Raw genomic sequence first — 22,543 nt, forward strand, 5'->3', positions numbered from 1 at the left:
TCGCTCTGCTCCATGCTGGTTGGGCCTCAACTGGAGTATCGTGTCCGGTTCTGGGCGCTGCATTTCAGGACAGATGTGGACAAATTGGAGAGGGTCCAGAGAAGAGCAACAGAAATGACTGAAGGTCGAGAAAGCATGACCTATGATGGAAGATTGAAAAAGTTGGGTTTGTTTTGTCTGGAGAAGAGAGGACTGAGAGGGGACATGATAGCAGTTTTCAAGTACACAGAAGGTTGTTACAAGGAGGAAGGAGAGGAATTGTTCTTCTTGACCTCTGGGGATGGGACAAGGAGCAATGATCTTAAACTGCAGCAGGGGAGGTTTAGGTTGGACATTGGGAAAAACTTTCTGTCAGGGTGGTTAAGCACTGGAATAAATTGCCTAGGGAGGTTGTGGAATCTCAGTCAGATTTTTGGGAGCAGGTTAGACAGGCGCCTCTCAGGAATGGTCTAGATAGTACTTAGTCCTGCTGTGAGTGCAGGGGACTGGACTGGATGACCTCTCAAGGTTTCTTCCAGTCCTATGATTCTATGAACACGGAGGACTGGGCCATTGGCTCTTCTGCCGCTTGTGAGGAGACTCGTAGGATCACTGGTGGAAGAACTGGGGAGCTCTAAATTGCTGTGTTGGAGGCGGGTGATAGAATTTGTGTTTGGATGCTGGTGTGTAGATACCCTGTGATCTTAGAGTGGAGTCTTTGAGGGAGTGAGGGGAGTCATCAGTCCTCTGATTGAAGAGAAGAGACTCATTGAAAGGGAGGTCCTGTATGGTGGTCTGGACTTCCCTCGGGAAACCTGACAAATATAGCCACAACTCCCTGCACATGATGATCCCTGTAACTAATGTGTGCGAAGAACTATCTGCTGTGGCCATGGCCTGGAGAATTGTCCTCACAACTAACTTCTCCTCCTTTAGGGTAGCCTCGAAGCAGGCTTGATACCGCTGGGGCAGTTTGTCTGTGAAGTCAGCCATCTTGCTACAGCTAAGCAAGTCACACTTGATGAACAGAGCCAAATAATTGGAGATGCAAAATAGAAGGCTGGCAGACGAGAAAACCTTGTGATGCAGAAGGTCAAGTCCGCTGTGGTGGAGCATGGGCAGGGCTTAAAATTCAGCCAGAGCTGTCCAGAGCAGAGCTCCAGTAAATATTTTCAAACACGTGGGAGCCGCAGGCTCCAGGAAATACTCTGAGAATTTAAGCCCTGAGCGTGGATGTTGCTGCCGGGCCCGTTCCATCACTGCCTGAATGACAAGGGAACGAGGAGTTGTATGGGGAGGAGTGAGAAGAAAAGCTCAGATCCCTTTGAAGGCACATAGTACTACTTCTTTGCCCCCTTGGGGGTGGGTGGGCAGGTACCTGGAGTGTGCCATACAATAGGTGCTGGTTGAAGAATGGCATCTTTGATTGCTAGAGCCACTATGGTTGGTACTGAGACATGCAAGATTTTGTGCAGCTGGTGCTGCTTGTCTTGTACTTCCGCCAGTGGGATGTGAAAGGCATCCATCATCTTGAACTTGGTGGCAGCCGTCCAGGGCTGAAGAAGGAGTCAAAGACATAGGAGACAATGAGGGGAATCACTTTGATTCTGGTGGTACTGTCAGAGTTGGACTAAGTGGTGCATCCTCCAACAGCAGTTCTGAATGCCTACTTGATGACTGTCAAAAGGGCAAGATTGGAGACTTTTCACAAGCAGAGTGGGAAGGTTCTGATGGCAGATATTGTGACCACGAAACCCAGTAAGGCCAACCAGGCAGATCCAGTGATTGCTGCGGAGGTCCCCAAGGAGCAGGGTACCAAGGACTACATGGCTGGGCAAAGGGAAGATATTGCCATTGAGTCAGCAGGACCTTAGAATAGTCACATCAGCAGTGTGTTGGGAGATGGGGGGAGGCACCGACCCTGCATTCCATCCAAGTCCTCAGATGTTGATAAGTCAGGGCCCGGTTCAAATGGCAGTGCTGTAGAGACTGGCAGAACCACGGGAGCCATTGGGGAGCAGGGAGGGACACGGCCCGAAGGAGGCAAGACTAATGTAGGGGAGCTTACTCTCCTAATAGCCGAAGGCACTTGAAGTCATAGAGACCTCATCTTTGCCAAGGCAAAGAGTTTATGAGGCTCGGGGTCCGATTCGAGTCTTCCCATGTCAGCAGTATGCACTCCACAGTCTGAACTGGAGCCAGAATGGAGGACTGCCTCAGAACAAAGGTTGCCTTGACATCAGCAGGGCTGACGTGGAAGGAGTTCTCAGCTCAGGGGATGGAACTGATGGATCGGACATCCTGTGTGGCTTCCTATCATGCTTGTGAGCCTTGGAAATGGCTGCTTCTTCGTGGCCAGAACTGGACGGAGGACCATTCTTCTTGGGTCTGGAGAAAGACTTACTGCCATGGTTATGTATATGCTTCCTTGCCTCACGGCTAGGCCCTGGCACTGATACCAGCAGGACTAGACTGGTGCTCCGTGGTAGGAGGTACGTTCCTCATCTGCTCAGGCTGATGTACGGGGGGGGGAGGGAGGAGTGTCCATTGCCCGGATCCAACTGAGGCCTCATGCTGACCTCCATGAGGTGGTTCTTGAGGCTGAGGGCCCAGCCTTCCTGGGTACATCTTGGATAGGAGAGGCAGATACTGCATCTGGATGAAATGTGGGCTTCCCCCATGAAGTAAAGGGGAATGAGCAAGGGCTGGAGGTGCAGATCTTGAACCCCAGCATCTTTGGGATAATCCAATACCCAGGCATAGGTGCTGGGGGTGGCACACGCATGACCAGTAAAATGGCATCCCCAAGTCCTTAAAATCCTAAAAACAACTTCTGCTAACAAAAAAAACTACTAAAAACAATAACTATATACAGAAATAAAACAGTCTTTTCTGTGTTTTAGGGAAGTGCATCACAAGAGATGAGAACAGAAGAGGCTTCACTCTGACCACGTGATGCTGAGAAGAAACTGAGGGCACAGTTGGTCTGCCCTGCCCTTTATTGCCTTGGATAGAATCATGAGGTGGAGCAAGGGCACATGTGTGGACCAACAGACACTACTATTTTCAAAATCTCAGGCTCCGAACACATGCATATAACGCTCAGTGGAATACAATATGGACCATCACTCAAAGAAGAACTATATGGGTAAAGAAACAACATTCATAATGAAAAACTGGTCTTCAATGCAATATTGACAAAACAGAATGTAATGGGTGCACACCCAGTCTAACGTCATAGCTGTGTCCCCAAAATGATTACAAACATTGCTACATGCAGAATCAGGTAGAATTACATGATTTTAAAGGTAAGGTTTTAAGGCTGATGTACCATATACCACAGAGCAGTGCTTCTCAAGCTATCTGATGTGGGGGACCAGCATTTTTTTTCCCCCCAATGTGCACACAGACCAGCAGCCGATGGCTCGCGGACCACCACTTTGAGTAGCACTACCACAGAGCATAAGAATGATTGTTTTAATTTTCAAAAAGAAAAGGAGTACTTGTGGCACTTTAGAGACTAACAAATTTATTAGAGCATAAGCTTTCGTGAGCTGTAGCTCATGCACGAAAGCTTATGCTCTAATAAATTTGTTAGTCTCTAAGGTGCCACAAGTACTCCTTTTCTTTTTGCAAATACAGACTAACACGGCTGCTACTCTGAAACCTGTTTTAATTTTGGAAGTTATGTCTGAATAGATTGTTCCCTCAGATATATCGGTATCACTAGTCAAGATTTCCATGCTTTGAAACACATTAAGCTCACACGAAATCTTAAACCAACAACTTAATTTTCAGTCACCAACATTTCAGTGTCCTTACAGAAGGCAAGGCCTACCAATAATATCCACAGAAGCAACGTCATCCACATTACATAATTATTTACTTTAAACCCCAAGGATCTGTTATTTCAAAACAGCTAGCATAGTCAAACAGAAAAATTAAAAAGAATCCAGTTGCTCTGAATCTAGATATTACCTTGGATGATATAAAATGGTGGTAGAATTATACTATAAATAGACATTATGCTGATGTGAGGAGTGGGGACCTATCAATTCCTATGTTCTAATTGTGGCTCTAATAATTGCCTTGCTCAAGGCAAGAGAATATAATTTGTGTGCATTTCAATTTCCCATATTACAATAGTTACATACCATAACCCACCTAAAAGGGTTGTTATAGGTCAGCAGTGTGCCCTTGTTGCCAAGAAGGCCAATGGCATTTTGGGATGTATAAGTAGGGGCATTGCCAGCAGACTGAGGGACGTGATTGTTCCCCTCGATTCGACATTGGTGAGGCCTCATCTGGAGTAGTGTGTCCAGTTTTGGGCCCCACACTACAAAAAGGATGTGAAAAAATTGGAAAGCGTCCAGCGGAGGGCAACAAAAATGATTAGGGGACTGAAACACATGACTTATGAGGAGAAGCTTAGGGAACTGGGATTGTTTAGTCTGCAGAAGAGAAGAATGAGGGGGGATTTGATAGCTGCTTTCAACTACTTGCAAGGGGGTTCCAAAGAGGATGGTTCTAGACTGTTCTCAGTGGTAGCAGATGACAGAACGAGGAGTAATGGTCTCAAGTTGCAGTGGGGGAGGTTTAGGTTGGATATTAGGAAAAACTTTTTCACTAAAAGGGTGGTGAAGCACTGGAATGCGTTACCTAGGGAGGGGGTGGAATCTCCTTCCTTTGAAGTTTTTAAGGTCAGGTTTGACAAATCCCGGGCTGGGATGATTTAGTTGGGGATTGGTCCTGCTTTGAGCAGGGGGTTGGACTAGATGACTTCCTGAGGTCCCTTCCAACCCTGATATTCTATGATTCTATGAATTAATGTTTATAAAGTGCCCTGAAGATGGAAAGCATTTGTACAAGCACTAAGCATTTGTAATAATGTGTTGAAAGATGATGCTGATTTTGTGAAGACCAAAACTATAACAGGTTCAAAAAAGAACTAGATAAATTCATGGAGGATAGGTTAATCAATGGCTATTAGCCAGGATGGGCAGGGATGGTGACCCTATCCTCTGTTTGCCAGAAGCTGGGAATGGGCAACAGGGGATGGATCACTCGATGATTACCTGTTCTGTTCATTCCCCCTGGGGCACCTGGCATTGGCCACTATCAGAATACAGGGCTAAATGGACCTTTTAATCTGACCCAGTATGTCCATTCTTATGTTACGACATAGACGTTGCAAGGCTTCTAAAACAGCCTTCTCAGTGCTTGCTATCAACTCAGTGCTCTGATCAACTATAATCCATTAGGAAAGGGGTCAGGGAGCTTCTGAGAGACTGAGTTTTTCTGTCCACAAACTCCTAGATGTTAAGAGCACTGCAGTGTACACTTCTTCCTTGGAACTGTGATGTATTAGGAAATGTAGGCAAGGTCATATCATGATTCACGTAAAATACAATATGTTTAAGGCCTAAACTTGGGCAGACATCTGACCATTATTCTAGGAGGAAAAACACCTGGCTCCAAACAAGACAGACAGAGAAGCTCCCAATTCTTCTCTTGTAGCAGAACAAAGCACTATGAAGAAAAGTGTCTCTGATGCTCTCCTGAGTATCAATGAATTAAATTAATTTGGAATATGGCACTCTTATTTCAGAATAAGAGCATATATACACACATAATGAATTCATCAGGAATAGTTATTCCAGAATGACTCCCCAAGTGGATAAGCTCTTTAAATATCTGTTTACTTCTTAATTTGTTACTAGAAGTCATTATCAAGACTGAAAGTACATGTAGGCTCTTCAGGTAGAAAGAAAACTGGCAATAAGGATGAGGCTCTATTAAAAAAACAGAACAAAATGTCTGAGAGCATACACAGCGAGTATCACTGGTTAAAACCCTGTGTCTCAGATGCTACATTGATAGGGAACATATAAGTACATGAATATATGTGAAGTAAGTTCCTCCAAACTGAACTGCTTAACAGCAGACAAGGGTGCCACCCTGAAAGTAACAACATCTTTTAAGATCAGAGCTATATACACTGCAGACTTTGACTAAACTGCTGTGTCAGAACAGTTAATTTACCAATCTCCCTTAAAATGTGTACATCTGGCCTAGGTGGGATACTGTAAGTTATTTTTGGAAGCCTACTGGCTCAAAATTTTACATTCTGCGAAGGGCTGAGAAGGGACTCAAAGTCAGCCTCTTTTGAGCTCCAGGGAACAATAATAAAGCCAAGCAATTCAACGTATCTTGCTTGAGCCCATCCCATTTTAGCAGAGCAACTTACTTGTATCCTAAATAGCACCCACAGCCCATGTGAAGTAAGCTTCTTATTCACTCACCCCCTTTTTGCTTTAAGAAAAAAACCCATATTTTGAAGGGGACATGTTAGCACTGCACATTAATTCTCAACCTCTAACAATTTAAACAAAGACACTCAGCTTGGAATACAGAATTCTTGCTTTGCCAAACAAGACCAGATTTAAAAATGTGGACTTGGATTCAAGAAATCAGGGCTGTAGTCTCAGTTCTGTCAGTCTTCCTGTGTGTCTTTGGACAAGTTATTTGACCTCGGTGTCTCAAGGTTGACTTATTGGTAAAACTGAATAATATTTCCCTATGTCTGAAGTAAAGGTGAGGGTAAATTCATCAGTGCTTGTGACATACTCAGGTACTTTATAGTGATGATCACCTCAGAACAGCATATAATTTAATTACCATCTATTTTTAATACTAACTGTTCAAAAGAACTAAGAAGAGAAGTCTTCCACCTCTATCACAACTGTGAAGCATGCAATAGTATATATATGAATGTTCTGAATCCTTAGTATCTGTGGGCATGTTTGATAACACTATGGGGCTCAGTTCATAAGTCTGCACATCAGGTTGGCCTACACAGAATGTCTTCCCTACATCATAAGAATTCAAGTAGCACAGCGCAAGAATACAAACCATGATAAATTCCTGAATGCAGCATACTAGATTGGCTGATGGGAAGACAGGAAGGATTAATGCGAGCAGTTGGAGAGTACTTACTATTATTGGTGCTGTTGCCATTGAAAGACCCAGGTGAGCTGCTGCTGTCTCTCTCTTTGTCTTGATTCTCAAAGTCCATGTTAAGGGACCTGCAAGAAAAGCAAACTCTTAATACTCAAATTTCAAACTCCCATTGAGGTTCACTGTTTGATTTATAGTTATTTCACAGATAATCAATAGGATACATAATACCAGGATACAAATATATAGTAATGACAGAGTAGTTCACGCTGTTGGAATGGCATTGTATGCGAAAGCAAGCATAGAGTCAAATATAGTAAAAATCTTAAATGAATCAAATACTACAACAATCTCTATTGATCAAAATTCCATGCTTGAATAATAGGAGTAGAGCAGTAGGAATAGACTACCGGCCACCTGACCAGGAGGTGATGGTGATAGTGAAGTTCTCAGGGAGATTAGAGAGGATTCAGGGGAAAAAAAAAAAACCACCAGAAAACCCAATAATAATGCGGGATTTTAAGTATCCCAATACTGACTGGGAACATGTCAGCTTATGACAGGATGCACAGATAAAATTTCTAGACACCATTAATGACTGCTTCTTGGAGCAGCTAGTCTTGGATCCCATAAGAGGAGAGGCAATTCTTGATTTAGTCCTAAGGGGAGGACAGGATCTGGTCGAAGAGGTGAATATAGCTGAACAACTCACTAATAGCGACCATAATGTAATAAATTTTGGTTTCAGAGTAGCAGCCGTGTTAGTCTGTATTCGCAAAAAAGAAAAGGAGTACTTGTGGCACCTTAGAGACTAACAAATTTAAAGTTGACAGATTTCCACTCTATACGGCTAAATTCAGTGCCTTGCATAATTTTAACATCCTTGTATGGGGGAAAATACCAAAGAAATCCTTAACTTCAAAAGGGGAACTACACAAAAAATGAGGAGGTTAGTCAAATTGAAGTTAAAAGGAACAGTCACAAGAGTTAAATGTTTGCAAACTGAATGGAAACTTTTTAAACACACCATAACAGAGACTCGGACTATATGTATAACTCAAATAAATAAAAAAAGTAAGAGGACTAAAAACTGCCATGACGGCTAAACAGGGTGAAAGAGGCAGTTAGAGACAAAAAGACATCCTTTAAAAATTGGAAGTCAAAACGCTCCTATGAGGAAAGTGGAAAGGAGCATAAACTTTGGCAAGCCAAGTGTAAAGGTATGATTAGATAAGCCAAAAAATAACTTGTAAAACAACTAGCAAAAGACAAAAATTAACAGCAAAAAATTTTTTTAAGCACATCAGAAGCAGGAAGCCTGCCAAACAAACCATCAATCAGTGGGGCCACTGGATGATTGAGGTGTTAAAGAAGCACTCAAGAAAACAAGGTGGTTGTGGAGAAGCTAAACTTAGGGCTTGGCTATACTTGCGAGTTAGAGCACATTAAAGCAGCCTCAGGCGCCCTAGCTCACTCCACGTCACACTGGCAAGGCCCGTAGAGTGCTCTGACTCCATGGCTAGAGGGCTCCTGATACTCCACCTCGGAGAGAAGGTTAACACTTGTTGCATCGTGGCTGAAACGCTGGGCATCAGTGTGAACGAGGTGTTGCATTACTGCGCTCTGATCAGCCTCCAGAAACGTCCCATAATCCCCTTAAGTCAAGTGGCCACTCTTCTCATTGTTTTGAACTCACCTAGGAATGCGGATATGCCCTTTGAAAGTTCCATTTCTGACAGCCGAGCAAGCCATTACTGTGGAATGCTGTATGAGAGAGAGAGAGGCGGGGAGGAGGGGGAGGTCTGCTGCTGTCAGAACTTACAACACAGCATGCTGACATGCTCTCAACCCCCCAAAACCCACTCACTCTCTCTCCCCACGTACACACAACACACTCCCTGTCACACTCCACCCCCCCCCATTTGAAAAACACGTTGCAGTTAATTGCATGCTGGGATAGCTGCCCATAATGCACTGCTCCCAATGCCACTGCAAGTGCCACAAATATGGCCATGCCAGTGCGCTTGAAGCTGTCAGTGTGGACAGACTGCAGCGCTTTCCCTACTCTGCTCTACGAAGGCTGGTTTAACTCAAAGCACTCTACATCTGCAAGTGTAGCCATACCTTAATTCTTTGCATCACTCTTCACTGCAGAGGATGTGAGGGAGACTCCCATACCTGAGTCATTCTTTTTAGGTGACAACTCTAAAAAGTGTCTCAGACTGAGATGTCAATAGAGGATGTCTTGCAACAAACTGATAAATTTAACAGTAATAAGTCATCAGGACCAGATGGTATTCACCCAAGAGTTCTGAAGGAACTCGTATATGAAATTGCAAAACTACTAACTGTAGTATATAACCTATCTGTTAAATCAGCACTGCAACAGATGACTAGAGGATAGCTAATATAATGCCAATTTTTAAAAAAAAAGACTCCAGAGACAACCCTGACTATTAAAGGCCAGTAAGCCTAACTTCAGAATCAGGCAAACTGATTGAAACTGTAGTAAAGAATAGAATTATCTGGCACACAGATGAACAAAATATGCTGGGGAAGAGTCAACATAGCTTTTATAAAGGGAAATCAGGCATCGCCAGTCTATTAGAATTCTATGAGGGGGGTCAACAAACATATGGACAAGGGAGATCCAGTGGATACAGTGTAACTGGACTTTCAGAAAGACCTTGACAAGGTCACTCATCAAAGGCTCTTAAGCAAAGTAAGGAGTCATTAACTAACTCACTGAAAGACAGGAAAGACAGGAGAAGAATAAATGGTCAGTTTTCACAGTGGAGAGAGGTAAACAACAGGGTTCTCCAATGATCTGTACTTTACTAGGGCCTATGCTGTTCAACATATTCATAAATCAGGTGGAAAAAGAGGTAAACAGTGAGGTGGCAAAGTTTGCAGACAATAAAAAAATTCCTCAAGACAGTTAAGTCCAAAGCTGACTGAAGAGCTACAAAGTGACCTCACAAAACGGCAGATGAAATTTAATGTTGATAAATGCCAAGTAATATACATTGGAAAACATAATCCCAACATATACATATAAAATGATAGGGTCTAAATTAGCTGTTACCACAAGAAAGAGCTCTTGGCGCAAAAAAACACAAAAAAGAAACTTACAAGAAGTGGAAGACTGGACAAATGACCAGGGAAGAGTATAAAAATATTGCTCGGGCATGCAGGAGTGAAATCAGGAAGGCCAAATCACACCTGGAGTTGCAGCTAGCAAGAGATGTTAAAAGTAACAAGAAGGGTTTCTTCAGGTATGTTAGCAACAAGAAGCAAGTCAAGGAAAGTGTGGTCCCCTCACTGAATGAGGGAGGCAACCTAGTGACAGAAGATGTGGAAAAAGCTAATGTACTCAATGCTTTTTTTGCCTATGTCTTCATGAACAAGGTCAGTTTCCAGACTGCTGCACTGGGCAGCACAGAATGGGGAGGAGGTAACCAGCCCTTTGTGGAGAAAGAAGTCGTTCAGGACTATTTAGAAAAGCTGGACGAGCACAAGTCCATGGGGCCAGATGCACTGCATCAGAGAGTGCTAAAGGAGTTGGCAGATGTGATTGCAGGGCCATTGGCCATTATCTTTGAAAACTCATGGCGATCGGGGGAAGTCCCAGACAACTGGAAAAAGGCTAATGTAATACCCATCTTTAAAAAAGGTAAGGAAGAGGATCCTGGGAACTACAGGCTAGTCAGCCTCATCTCAGTCCCTGGAAAAATCATGGAGCAGGACCTAAAGGAATCAATTCTGAAGCACTTAGAAGAGAGGAAAGTGATCAGGAACAGTCAGCATGGATTCACCAAGGGCAAGTCATGCCTGATTAATCTAATTGCCTTCTATGACGAGATAACTGGCTCTGTGGATGAGGGGAAAGCTGTGGATGTGTTGCTCCTTGACTTTAGCAAAGCTTTTGACACAGTCTCCCATAGTATTCTGGTCAGCAAGTTAAAGAAGTTGGGGCTGGATGAATGGACTATAAGATGGATAGAAAGTTGGCTAGATTGTCAGGCTCAATGCGTAGTGATCAATAGCTCCATGTCTACTTAGCAGCCGGTATCAAGTGGAATGCCCCAAGAGTCAGTCCTCGGGCTGGTTTTGTTCAATATCTTTATAAATGATCTGAAGGATGGTGCGGATTGCACCCTCAGCAAGTTTGCAGATGACACGAAACTGGGAGGAGAGGTAGATACGCTGGACGGTAGGGATAGATAAAGAGGGACCTAGACAAATTAGAGGATTGGGCCAAAAGAAACCTGATGAGGTTCAGCAAGGACAAGTGCAGAGTCCTGCACTTAGGACGGAAGAATCCCATGCACCGCTACAGACTAGGGACCGAATGGCTAGGCAGCAGTTCTGCAGAAAAGGACCTATGGATTACAGTGGACGAGAAGCTGGATATGAGTCAACAGTGTGCCCTTGTTGCCAAGAAGGCCAATGGCATTTTGAGATGTATAAGCAGGGGCATTGCCAGCAGATCGAGGGACGTGATCATTCCCTTCTATTCGACATTGGTGAGGCCTCATCTGGAGTAGTGTGTCCAGTTTTGGGCCCCACACTACAAAAAGCATGTGGAAAAATTGGAAAGCATCCAGCGGAGGGCAACAAAAATGATTAGGGGACTGGAACACATGACTTATGAGGAGAGGCTGAGGGAACTGGAGTTGCTTAGTCAGCAGAAGAGAAGAATGACGGGGGATTTCATAGCTGCTTTCAACTACCTGAAAGGGGATTACAAAGAGGATCTAGACTGTTCTCAGTGGGAGCAGATGACAGAACAAGGAGTAATGGTATCAAGTTGCAGTGGGGGAGGTTTAGGTTGGATATTAGGAAAATCTTTTTCACCAGGAGGGTGGTGAAACACTGGAATGTGTTACCGAGGGAGGTGGTGGAATCTCCTTCCTTAGAAGTTTTTAAGGTCAGGCTTGACAAAGCCCTGGCTGGGATGATTTAGTTGGGGATTGGTCCTGCTTTGAGCAGGGGGTTGAACTAGATGACCCCCTGAGGTCCCTTCCAACCCTGATAGACTATGATTCATTGTGGATAGTTCTCTAAAAACAGCTGTCAATGTGCAGTAGCAGTTCAAAAAAAAAAAGTTAATAATGTTCGGAACCATTTGAAAAGGGAAGATGAGAAAATATCATAATGCCACTATATAAACAAATAGGATGCCCACATCATGAATACCATGTGCTGTTGTGGTCGCCCCATCTCAGAAAAGATACATTAGAATTGGAAAAGGTATAGAGAAGGGAAGACAAAAATTATGAGGAATATGGAACAGGAGAAATTAAAACAAGACTGGGACCGTTCAGGTTGGAAAAAAGCTGACTAAGAGGGGATATGATAGAGCACTGGTTTTCAGACTTTGAGTCGCAACACAGTACTGGGTCACAGAACCAGCACTGAGGGACCCTGGTGGCCGGCCAATAAAAACTAGTAGTGCTGTGCCCCAGAAGTAGCCAGCAGCAGGTCCGGCTCCTAGGCAGGGGAGCCACAGGGCTCCGTGCACTGCCCCTGCCCCAAGCACCAGCTCCACACTCCCATTGGCTGGTTTCCAGCCAATGGGAGCTGGCAAAGGGGGGAAGGTGGGTGTCTGCGGGTGAGAGCCATGCAGAGCTGCTTGGGAGCCTCCGCCTAGGAGCCGGACCAATGGCGTAGCCAGGTGGAGAAAACAGGGGGAGTGGAGATAAAAAAAGGCGCCACCTGCCTGTACTCACCCAGCGACACTCTGGGTCTTTGGCATCGGGTCCTTCACTCGCTCCAGTCTTTGGCGGCACTGAAGTACCCCCCACCACCGAAATGCTGCCAAAGACCGGAGCAAGTGAAGGACCCAAGTGCCGCCTGACCAGCCGCCGAAGACCCGGAGCGCCGCCGGGTGAGTAAAAATTAAAAAGGCGCCAAAAAATTAAAAAGGCACCACTTCTGCTCGGTGGGAGAGCGGCCACTGCCCCACTCCCCTCAAGCCATGCTACTGAGCCGGACCTGCTGCTGGCCGCTTCCGGGGCGCAGAGCAGTCCATGGTGCCAGGACAGACGGGAAGCCTGCCTCTGCACCCTGGCTGCGCTGCTAACTGAGAGCCACTGGAGATAAGCCTGCAACCCAATCTCCTGCCCCAGCCCTGAGACCTCCCCAAACCTGGTGCCCCCTCCTGCACCCAGGCCCCTCATCCCTGGCCCCACCCCAGAGCCTGCGCCCCCAGCCCAGAGTCTTGACCCCCCTCCCGCACCCCAAACCCCTCATCCCCAGCTCCATTGGGTCATGGACAACAACAATTATCTTCAGCTGGGTCGCCAGAAAAAAAGTTTGAACACCACTGTGATAGGGGTCTATACAATCATGAATGGTGTGGAGAAAGTGAATTAAGGAAGTGTTTTTCACCCTTTCACATATAACAAGACCAAGAGGTTAGCAAATTAAATTAATAGGCAGAAAGTTTTAAACTAACATACGGAAGTACTTCTTCACACAACACACAAATCAACCTGTGGAACTCATTGCCAGGCGATGTTGTGAAGGCCAAAAGTATAACTGGGTTAAAAAAAGATCTAGATAACTTGATGAAGGTGTCCCTAAACCTCTGACTGCCAGAAGTTGGGACTGGAAAACCGGATGGATCATTCAAACTGCCCTGTTCTGTTCATTCCTTCTGACGCATCTTGCACCAGCCAGTGGACCAATGGTCTCATTCAGTATGGCCATTTATGTCCTTTATTATATAGTTATAAACCCTAATGCAATTTTAACTATGATTTTGTTACTGCTCCATCATAATACACATCATTTTAGTATTAGCTATGACTATGAGCCACATGCTAGACATACAACTGTACACATCGGTCTCATTGACTATGGATGTGTCATCTTTAACCCAAGCCCAGGCTCCAGTCTATCCTCCTTTGATGAGAGAGCAATAGCATCCTCCCTATCACAAAAAACACAACGTTGGTCTTCTGACTGAGGCACAAAAGTGAGTGGCCTGATGCCCCAGTTCTATTCCTGGCTCTGCTACAGACTCCCTGTATGACCTGGGAGGAGGGAGAGGGGGGGAGAAAAAAAAAGCACTTAATCTCTGGTGCATCCGTTTCATATACAAGATGGGACAATACTTATCTGCTTCAGAGTCTGAGAGGCTAAATGAATCAATATTGGGTATTATACAAAGACCTGCATGACTGAAATCCCATTTTCCTCCTATTCCTCATCATTCACGACATCAAAAATTTTACATCTAACAAATCCTTTAGCATCCAAAATTATTTGGCTCCCTGTTGCTTATTTCTTAAACCTTGTATACCTTTCAGTTAAGCTAATTATACTGTGTTGTTGAAACCATTTTGGAAATAGTTCTAAATGTCTATAGACCCAAGTGAGTCCCCAAAGCACACATTGTCTAACATGGTTTCAGAGTAGCAGCCGTGTTAGTCTGTATTCGCAAAAAGAAAAGGAGTACGTGTGGCACCTTAGAGACTAACAAATTTATTAGAGCATAAGCTTTCGTGAGCTACAGCTCACTTCATCGGATGCATTTGGTGGAAAAAACAGAGGAGAGATTTATATACACACACACAGAGAACATGAAACAATGGGTTTATCATACACACTGTAAGGAGAGTGATCACTTAAGATAAGCCATCACCAACAGCAGGGGGGGGAAGGAGGAAAACCTTTCATGGTGACAAGCAGGTAGGCTAATTCCAGCAGTTAACAAGAATATCAGAGGAACAGTGGGGGGTGGGGTGGGAGGGAGAAATACCATGGGGAAATAGTTTTACTTTGTGTAATGACTCATCCATTCCCAGTCTCTATTCAAGCCTAAGTTAATTGTATCCAGTTTGCAAATTAATTCCAATTCAGCAGTCTCTCGTTGGAGTCTGTTTTTGAAGCTTTTTTGTTGAAGTATAGCCACTCTTAGGTCTGTGATCGAGTGACCAGAGAGATTGAAGTGTTCTCCAACTGGTTTTTGAATGTTATAATTCTTGACGTCTGATTTGTGTCCATTCATTCTTTTACGTAGAGACTGTCCAGTTTGGCCAATGTACATGGCAGAGGGGCATTGCTGGCACATGATGGCATATATCACATTGGTAGATGCGCAGGTGAACGAGCCTCTGATAGTGTGGCTGATGTGATTAGGCCCTATGATGGTATCCCCTGAATAGATATGTGGACAGAGTTGGCAACGGGCTTTGTTGCAAGGATAGGTTCCTGGGTTAGTGGTTCTGTTGTGTGGTGTGTGGTTGCTGGTGAGTATTTGCTTCAGATTGGGGGGCTGTCTGTAAGCAAGGACTGGTCTGTCTCCCAAGATCTGAGAGAGCGATGGCTCGTCCTTCAGGATAGGTTGTAGATCCTTGATGATGCGTTGGAGGGGTTTTAGTTGGGGGCTGAAGGTGATGGCTAGTGGCGTTCTGTTGTTTTCTTTGTTGGGCCTGTCCTGTAGTAGGTGACTTCTGGGTAATCTTCTGGCTCTGTCAATCTGTTTCTTCACTTCAGCAGGTGGGTATTGTAGTTGTAGGAATGCATGATAGAGATCTTGTAGGTGTTTGTCTCTGTCTGAGGGGTTGGAGCAAATGCGGTTATATCGTAGCGCTTGGCTGTAGACAATGGATCGAGTGGTATGATCTGGATGAAAGCTAGAGGCATGTAGGTAGGAATAGCGGTCAGTAGGTTTCCGATATAGGGTGGTGTTTATGTGACCATCGCTTATTAGCACCGTAGTGTCCAGGAAGTGGATCTCTTGTGTGGACTGGTCCAGGCTGAGGTTGATGGTGGGATGGAAATTGTTGAAATCATGGTGGAATTCCTCAAGAGCTTCTTTTCCATGGGTCCAGATGATGAAGATGTCATCAATGTAGCGCAAGTAGAGTAGGGGCATTAGGGAACGAGAGCTGAGGAAGCGTTGTTCTAAGTCAGCCATAAAAATGTTGGCATACTGTGGGGCCATGCGGGTACCCATCGCAGTGCCGCTGATTTGAAGGTATACATTGTCACCAAATGTGAAATAGTTATGGGTCAGGACAAAGTCACAAAGTTCTGCCACCAGGTTAGCCGTGACAGTATCGGGGATACTGTTCCTGACGGCTTGTAGTCCATCTTTGTGTGGAATGTTGGTGTAGAGGGCTTCTACATCCATAGTGGCTAGGATGGTGTTTTTAGGAAGATCACCAATGGACTGTAGTTTCCTCAGGAAATCGGTGGTGTCTCGAAGATAGCTGGGAGTGCTGGTAACGAAGGGCCTGAGGAGGGAGTCTACATAGCCAGACAATCCTGCTGTCAGGGTGCCAATGCCTGAGATGATGGGGCGTCCAGGATTTCCAGGTTTATGGATCTTGGGTAGCAGATAGAATACCCCAGGTCCTGGCTCCAGGAGTGTGTCTGTGCGGATTTGTTCTTGTGCTTTTTCAGGGAGTTTCTTGAGCAAATGCTGTAGTTTCTTTTGGTAACTCTCAGTGGGACTCTAGGTGGACTCCTCCTGAAGGTCGAAACAGCAGCCTGGATTTCTACATAGACTGCTTCCGCCGACGTGCACGAGCTGAAATTGTGGAAAAGCAGCATCGCTTACCCCATAACCTCAGCCATGCAGAACACAGTGCCATCCACAGCCTCAGAAACAACTCTGACATCATAATCAAAAAGGCTGACAAAGGAGGTGCTGTCGTCATCATGAATAGGTCAGAGTATGAACAAGAGGCTACTAGGCAGCTCTCCAACACCACTTTCTACAAGCCATTACCCTCTGATCCCACTGAGAGTTACCAAAAGAAACTACAGCATTTGCTCAAGAAACTCCCTGAAAAAGCACAAGAACAAATCCGCACAGACACACTCCTGGAGCCAGGACCTGGGGTATTCTATCTGCTACCCAAGATCCATAAACCTGGAAATCCTGGACGCCCCATCATCTCAGGCATTGGCACCCTGACAGCAGGATTGTCTGGCTATGTAGACTCCCTCCTCAGGCCCTTCGTTACCAGCACTCCCAGCTATCTTCGAGACACCACCGATTTCCTGAGGAAACTACAGTCCATTGGTGATCTTCCTAAAAACACCATCCTAGCCACTATGGATGTAGAAGCCCTCTACACCAACATTCCACACAAAGATGGACTACAAGCCGTCAGGAACAGTATCCCCGATACTGTCACGGCTAACCTGGTGGCAGAACTTTGTGACTTTGTCCTGACCCATAACTATTTCACATTTGGTGACAATGTATACCTTCAAATCAGCGGCACTGCGATGGGTACCCGCATGGCCCCACAGTATGCCAACATTTTTATGGCTGACTTAGAACAACGCTTCCTCAGCTCTCGTTCCCTAATGCCCCTACTCTACTTGCGCTACATTGATGACATCTTCATCATCTGGACCCATGGAAAAGAAGCTCTTGAGGAATTCCACCATGATTTCAACAATTTCCATCCCACCATCAACCTCAGCCTGGACCAGTCCACACAAGAGATCCACTTCCTGGACACTACGGTGCTAATAAGCGATGGTCACATAAACACCACCCTATATCGGAAACCTACTGACCGCTATTCCTACCTACATGCCTCTAGCTTTCATCCAGATCATACCACTCGATCCATTGTCTACAGCCAAGCGCTACGATATAACCGCATTTGCTCCAACCCCTCAGACAGAGACAAACACCTACAAGATCTCTATCATGCATTCCTACAACTACAATACCCACCTGCTGAAGTGAAGAAACAGATTGACAGAGCCAGAAGATTACCCAGAAGTCACCTACTACAGGACAGGCCCAACAAAGAAAACAACAGAACGCCACTAGCCATCACCTTCAGCCCCCAACTAAAACCCCTCCAACGCATCATCAAGGATCTACAACCTATCCTGAAGGACGAGCCATCGCTCTCTCAGATCTTGGGAGACAGACCAGTCCTTGCTTACAGACAGCCCCCCAATCTGAAGCAAATACTCACCAGCAACCACACACCACACAACAGAACCACTAACCCAGGAACCTATCCTTGCAACAAAGCCCGTTGCCAACTCTGTCCACATATCTATTCAGGGGATACCATCATAGGGCCTAATCACATCAGCCACACTATCAGAGGCTCGTTCACCTGCGCATCTACCAATGTGATATATGCCATCATGTGCCAGCAATGCCCCTCTGCCATGTACATTGGCCAAACTGGACAGTCTCTACGTAAAAGAATGAATGGACACAAATCAGACGTCAAGAATTATAACATTCAAAAACCAGTTGGAGAACACTTCAATCTCTCTGGTCACTCGATCACAGACCTAAGAGTGGCTATACTTCAACAAAAAAGCTTCAAAAACAGACTCCAACGAGAGACTGCTGAATTGGAATTAATTTGCAAACTGGATACAATTAACTTAGGCTTGAATAGAGACTGGGAATGGATGAGTCATTACACAAAGTAAAACTATTTCCCCATGGTCTTTCTCCCTCCCACCCCACCCCCCACTGTTCCTCTGATATTCTTGTTAACTGCTGGAATTAGCCTACCTGCTTGTCACCATGAAAGGTTTTCCTCCTTCCCCCCCCTGCTGTTGGTGATGGCTTATCTTAAGTGATCACTCTCCTTACAGTGTGTATGATAAACCCATTGTTTCATGTTCTCTGTGTGTGTGTATATAAATCTCTCCTCTGTTTTTTCCACCAAATGCATCCGATGAAGTGAGCTGTAGCTCACGAAAGCTTATGCTCTAATAAATTTGTTAGTCTCTAAGGTGCCACACGTACTCCTTTTCTTATTGTCTAACATGCAGTCAGCCAGTCAAGTTCCTGTCTGAACTGGCAAGGTATCCAAGGTTTAAAATGTCAGATGTGATACCTATCAAACATTTATCTACTTTACACAGAAGTGTACAAAGTGATGGGAATATGAGGAAAGAGTTTAAGTTCTTTTGGATATCATAACACTATTTCCATTTAGATTTTTTTTTTCTTTAACCGTAACCTTAACTTTTGAGTTTGACTTACATTTCCTACCCCCACAATATTGTTATGCATTGCCAACTTTAATGTTAGTTTACAAATAATTTTCTTGGAAATACATTAGGTTTTGCTTGCTTACAAAAAGTTTCTACATAGCCTATAACCTAATAGGCAACATGAGTTATCTCGGGGCCTCTCCTTCTGCCCCTCCACCCCCACGAACATGATACAGTTCTGTGGTGACCTAGAATCCTATTTTCGACGTCTCCGACCCAAGGAATATTTCCAACACACCTCTGAACAACATACTAACCCAGAGACCTTCCTACCAAGACAACAAAAAGAAGCATTCTGGGTGGACTCCTCCTGAAGGTCGAAACAACAGACTGGACTTTATAGAGAGTGCTTCTGCCGATGTGCACGGGCTGAAATTGTGGAAAAGCAGCATCACTTGCCCCATAGCCTCAGAACACAATGCCATCCACAGCCTCAGAAACAACTCTGATATCATAATCAAAAAGGCTGACAAGGAGGTGCTGTTGTCGTCATGAATAGGTCAGAATATGAACAAGAGGCTGGTAGGCAGCTCTCCAACACCACTTTCTACAAGCCATTACCCTCTGATCCCACTGAGGATTACCAAAAGAAACTATACCATTTGCTCAAGAAACTCCCTGAAAAAGCACAAGAACAAATCCACACCGATACCCCCCTGGAACCCTGACCAGGGGTATTCTATCCACTACCTAAGATCCATAAATCTGGAAATCCTGGACGTCCCATCATCTCAGGCCCTGGCACCCCAACAGCAGGATTGTCTGGCTATGTAGACTCCCTCCTCAGGCCCTACGCTACCAGCGCTCTCAGCTATCTTTAAGACACCACTGACTTCTTAAGGAAACTACAATCCATCGGAGATCTTCCTGAAAACACCATCTTGGCCACTATGGATGTAGAAGCCCTCTACACCAACATTCCACACAAAGATGGACTACAAGCCGTCAGGAACAGTATCCCCAATAATATCACGGCAAATCTGGTGGCTGAACTTTGTGACTTTGTCCTCACCCATAACTATTTCACATTTGGGGACAATGTATACCTTCAAATCAGCGGCACTGCTATGGGTACCCGCACGGACCCACAGTATGCCAACATTTTTATGGCTGACCTAGAACAACGCTTCCTCAGCTCTCGTCCCCTAACGCCCCTACTCTACTTGCGCTATATTGATGACATCTTCATCATCTGGACCCATGGAAAAGAAGCCCTTAAGGAATTCCACCATGATTTCAACAATTTCCATCCCACCATCAACCTCAGCCTGGACCAGTCCACACAAGAGATCCACTTCCTGCACACTATGGTGCTAATAAGCGATGGTCACATGAACACCACTCTACACCGGAAACCTACTGACCGCTATGCCTACCTACATGCCTCACGCTTTCATCCAGACCACACCACACGATCCATTGTCTACAGCCAAGCTCTACGATACAACCGCATTTGCTCCATCCCCTCAGACAGAGACAAACACCTATAAGATCCCTATCTAGCGTTCTTACAACTACAATACCCACCTGTTGAAGTAAAGAAACAGATCGACAGAGCCAGAAGAGTACCCAGAAGTTACCTACTACAGGACAGGCCCAATGAAGAAAATAACAGAACGCCACTAGCCATCATCTTCAGCCCCCAACTAAAACCCCTCCAGCGCATCATCAAGGATCTACAACCTATCCTGAAGGACGACCCATCACTCTCACAGATCTTGGGAGACAGGCCAGTCCTTGCTTACAACAGCCCCCCAACCTGAAGCAATTACTCACCAGCAACCACACACCACATTACAAAAACACTAACCCAGGAAAGCTATCCTTGCAACAAAGCCCGTTGCCAACTGGGTCCACATATCTATTCAGGGGACACCATCATAGGGCCTAATCACATCAGCCACACTATGAGGCTCGTTCACCTGCACATCTACCAATGTGATATATGCCATCATGTACCAGCAGTGCCCCTCTGCCATGTACATTGGCCAAACCAGACAGTCTCAACATAAAAGAATAAATGGACACAAATCAGACGTCAAGAATTATAACATTCAAAAACCAGTCGGAGAACACTTCAATTTCTTCGATCACTCAATTACAGACGTAAAAGTGGCAATTCTTCAACAAAAAAACTTCAAAAACAGACTTCAACGAGAGACTGCTGAATTGGAATTAATTTGCAACCTGTATACAATTAACTTAGGCTTGAATAAAAACTGGGAGTAGATGGGTCATTACACGAAGTAAAACTATTTCCCCATGTTTATTTCCACACACCCCCCCCCCGCCGCCCACTGTTCCTCAGACTTTCTTGTCAACTGCTGGAAATGGCCCACCTTGATTATCACTACAAAAGGCCCCTTCCCCCCCCCACGCTCTCCTGCTGGTAAGAGCTCACATTACCTGATCACTCATTACAGTGTGTATGGTAACACCCATTGTTTCATGTTCTCTGTGTATATAAATCTCCCCACTGTATTTTCCACTGAATACAACCCATGAAGTGAGCTGTAACTCACGAAAGCTTATGCTCAAATAAATTTGTCACTCTCTAAGGTGCCACGAGTACTCCTTTTCTTTTTGCGGATACAGACTAACATGGCTGTTACTCTGAAACCTGTTAGATGTATATGTAACAAACATGAACGCAGGAAAATTTTTAAACAATTAACACAAATTAATACTATTCAGTTTCACTGACAGGACCTGACAACATGTCTTCACGGATCCAGGTCAGCCGTAACCCACATAAACATTTGTCATTGTTATGGTTGCTCTTTTTTTCAAAAATGTAGTCACTCTAGTGCGTTAGCTGAAATCTACCAACTTACATTTACCATTTTTTGGCCAAATTCCTTGAAAAACTGGAACTTCAATTAAGGGCCTATTGGGGTCAGCAATAAACTTTACAAGAAAATCCAATCTAGTTCCACACAGAAGTAACACTAATTAAATCTGCAATGACTTTCTCGCATTTTGATATACTGTGTTAATCACAACTTAGTTGCTGACTTATTTTATTCAAAAAACCATTATTGTGAGAACCACAAAAAGCACTGTGAGTTCTAGATTGATTCTGCAGCAACACTATCCAACAAACACAAAAGCATTTATACAGAGCTTTATTTTTCCAACAGTATAAGCATTAAACTAACATTATCTAACAAATACAAAGCATTTAAACAGAGCTTTATTTTTCCAACAATATAAGCATTAAACTATTCTCCAAGCTGAGCTGTCATCAGTGAACCTGGTGCACAAACAACAAATTTTGTTACTTCAGCTCCATTAGAAACAAAGGATTAATTTCAATATTTCCCAGACAGATTAGGACAAACATACCCTGTTCATTTTTTTGTACAACTCTGCAAGTATTAAACGCTAACATTAAGTACACACAAATATCTACCTATTGTACTATACAGCTATGCAATTTTAAAACAATTTCTTAGTGTTGCAGGAAATTGTGCATTTTAAAACTTTGCACATGTGCCAACTGTTCCTCAGTGAGATATAGACAAATGTGAAGTCGGAAGTTAACCACATAGGAAAAAAAAGGTTTTCGAGTTTTAAAAATATTTTGTTTCCTCTGCTT

General features: G+C 44.5%; 1 protein-coding gene across 4 annotated transcripts in view; it reads right to left on the reverse strand.

Moving 5' to 3' along the window:
* The window catches only part of SPPL3 (signal peptide peptidase like 3), a 136,981-nt gene that overhangs the window by 31,691 nt on the left and 82,747 nt on the right, over positions 1-22,543 (reverse strand). For all 4 annotated transcript variants that reach the window (XR_005288968.2, XM_038372822.2, XM_043498001.1 and 1 more), the window contains one exon: positions 6,976-7,064. Coding sequence is in view for 3 of the 4 variants with exons in the window: in XM_038372822.2 (XP_038228750.1) it covers positions 6,976-7,064 (89 nt within the window). In the remaining variant the exon portion in view is untranslated. The remainder of the gene's footprint in view (positions 1-6,975; positions 7,065-22,543) is intronic.

The sequence above is a fragment of the Dermochelys coriacea genome, chromosome 15, assembly GCF_009764565.3.
Source record: "Dermochelys coriacea isolate rDerCor1 chromosome 15, rDerCor1.pri.v4, whole genome shotgun sequence".
Lineage (NCBI taxonomy): Eukaryota > Metazoa > Chordata > Testudines > Dermochelyidae > Dermochelys > Dermochelys coriacea.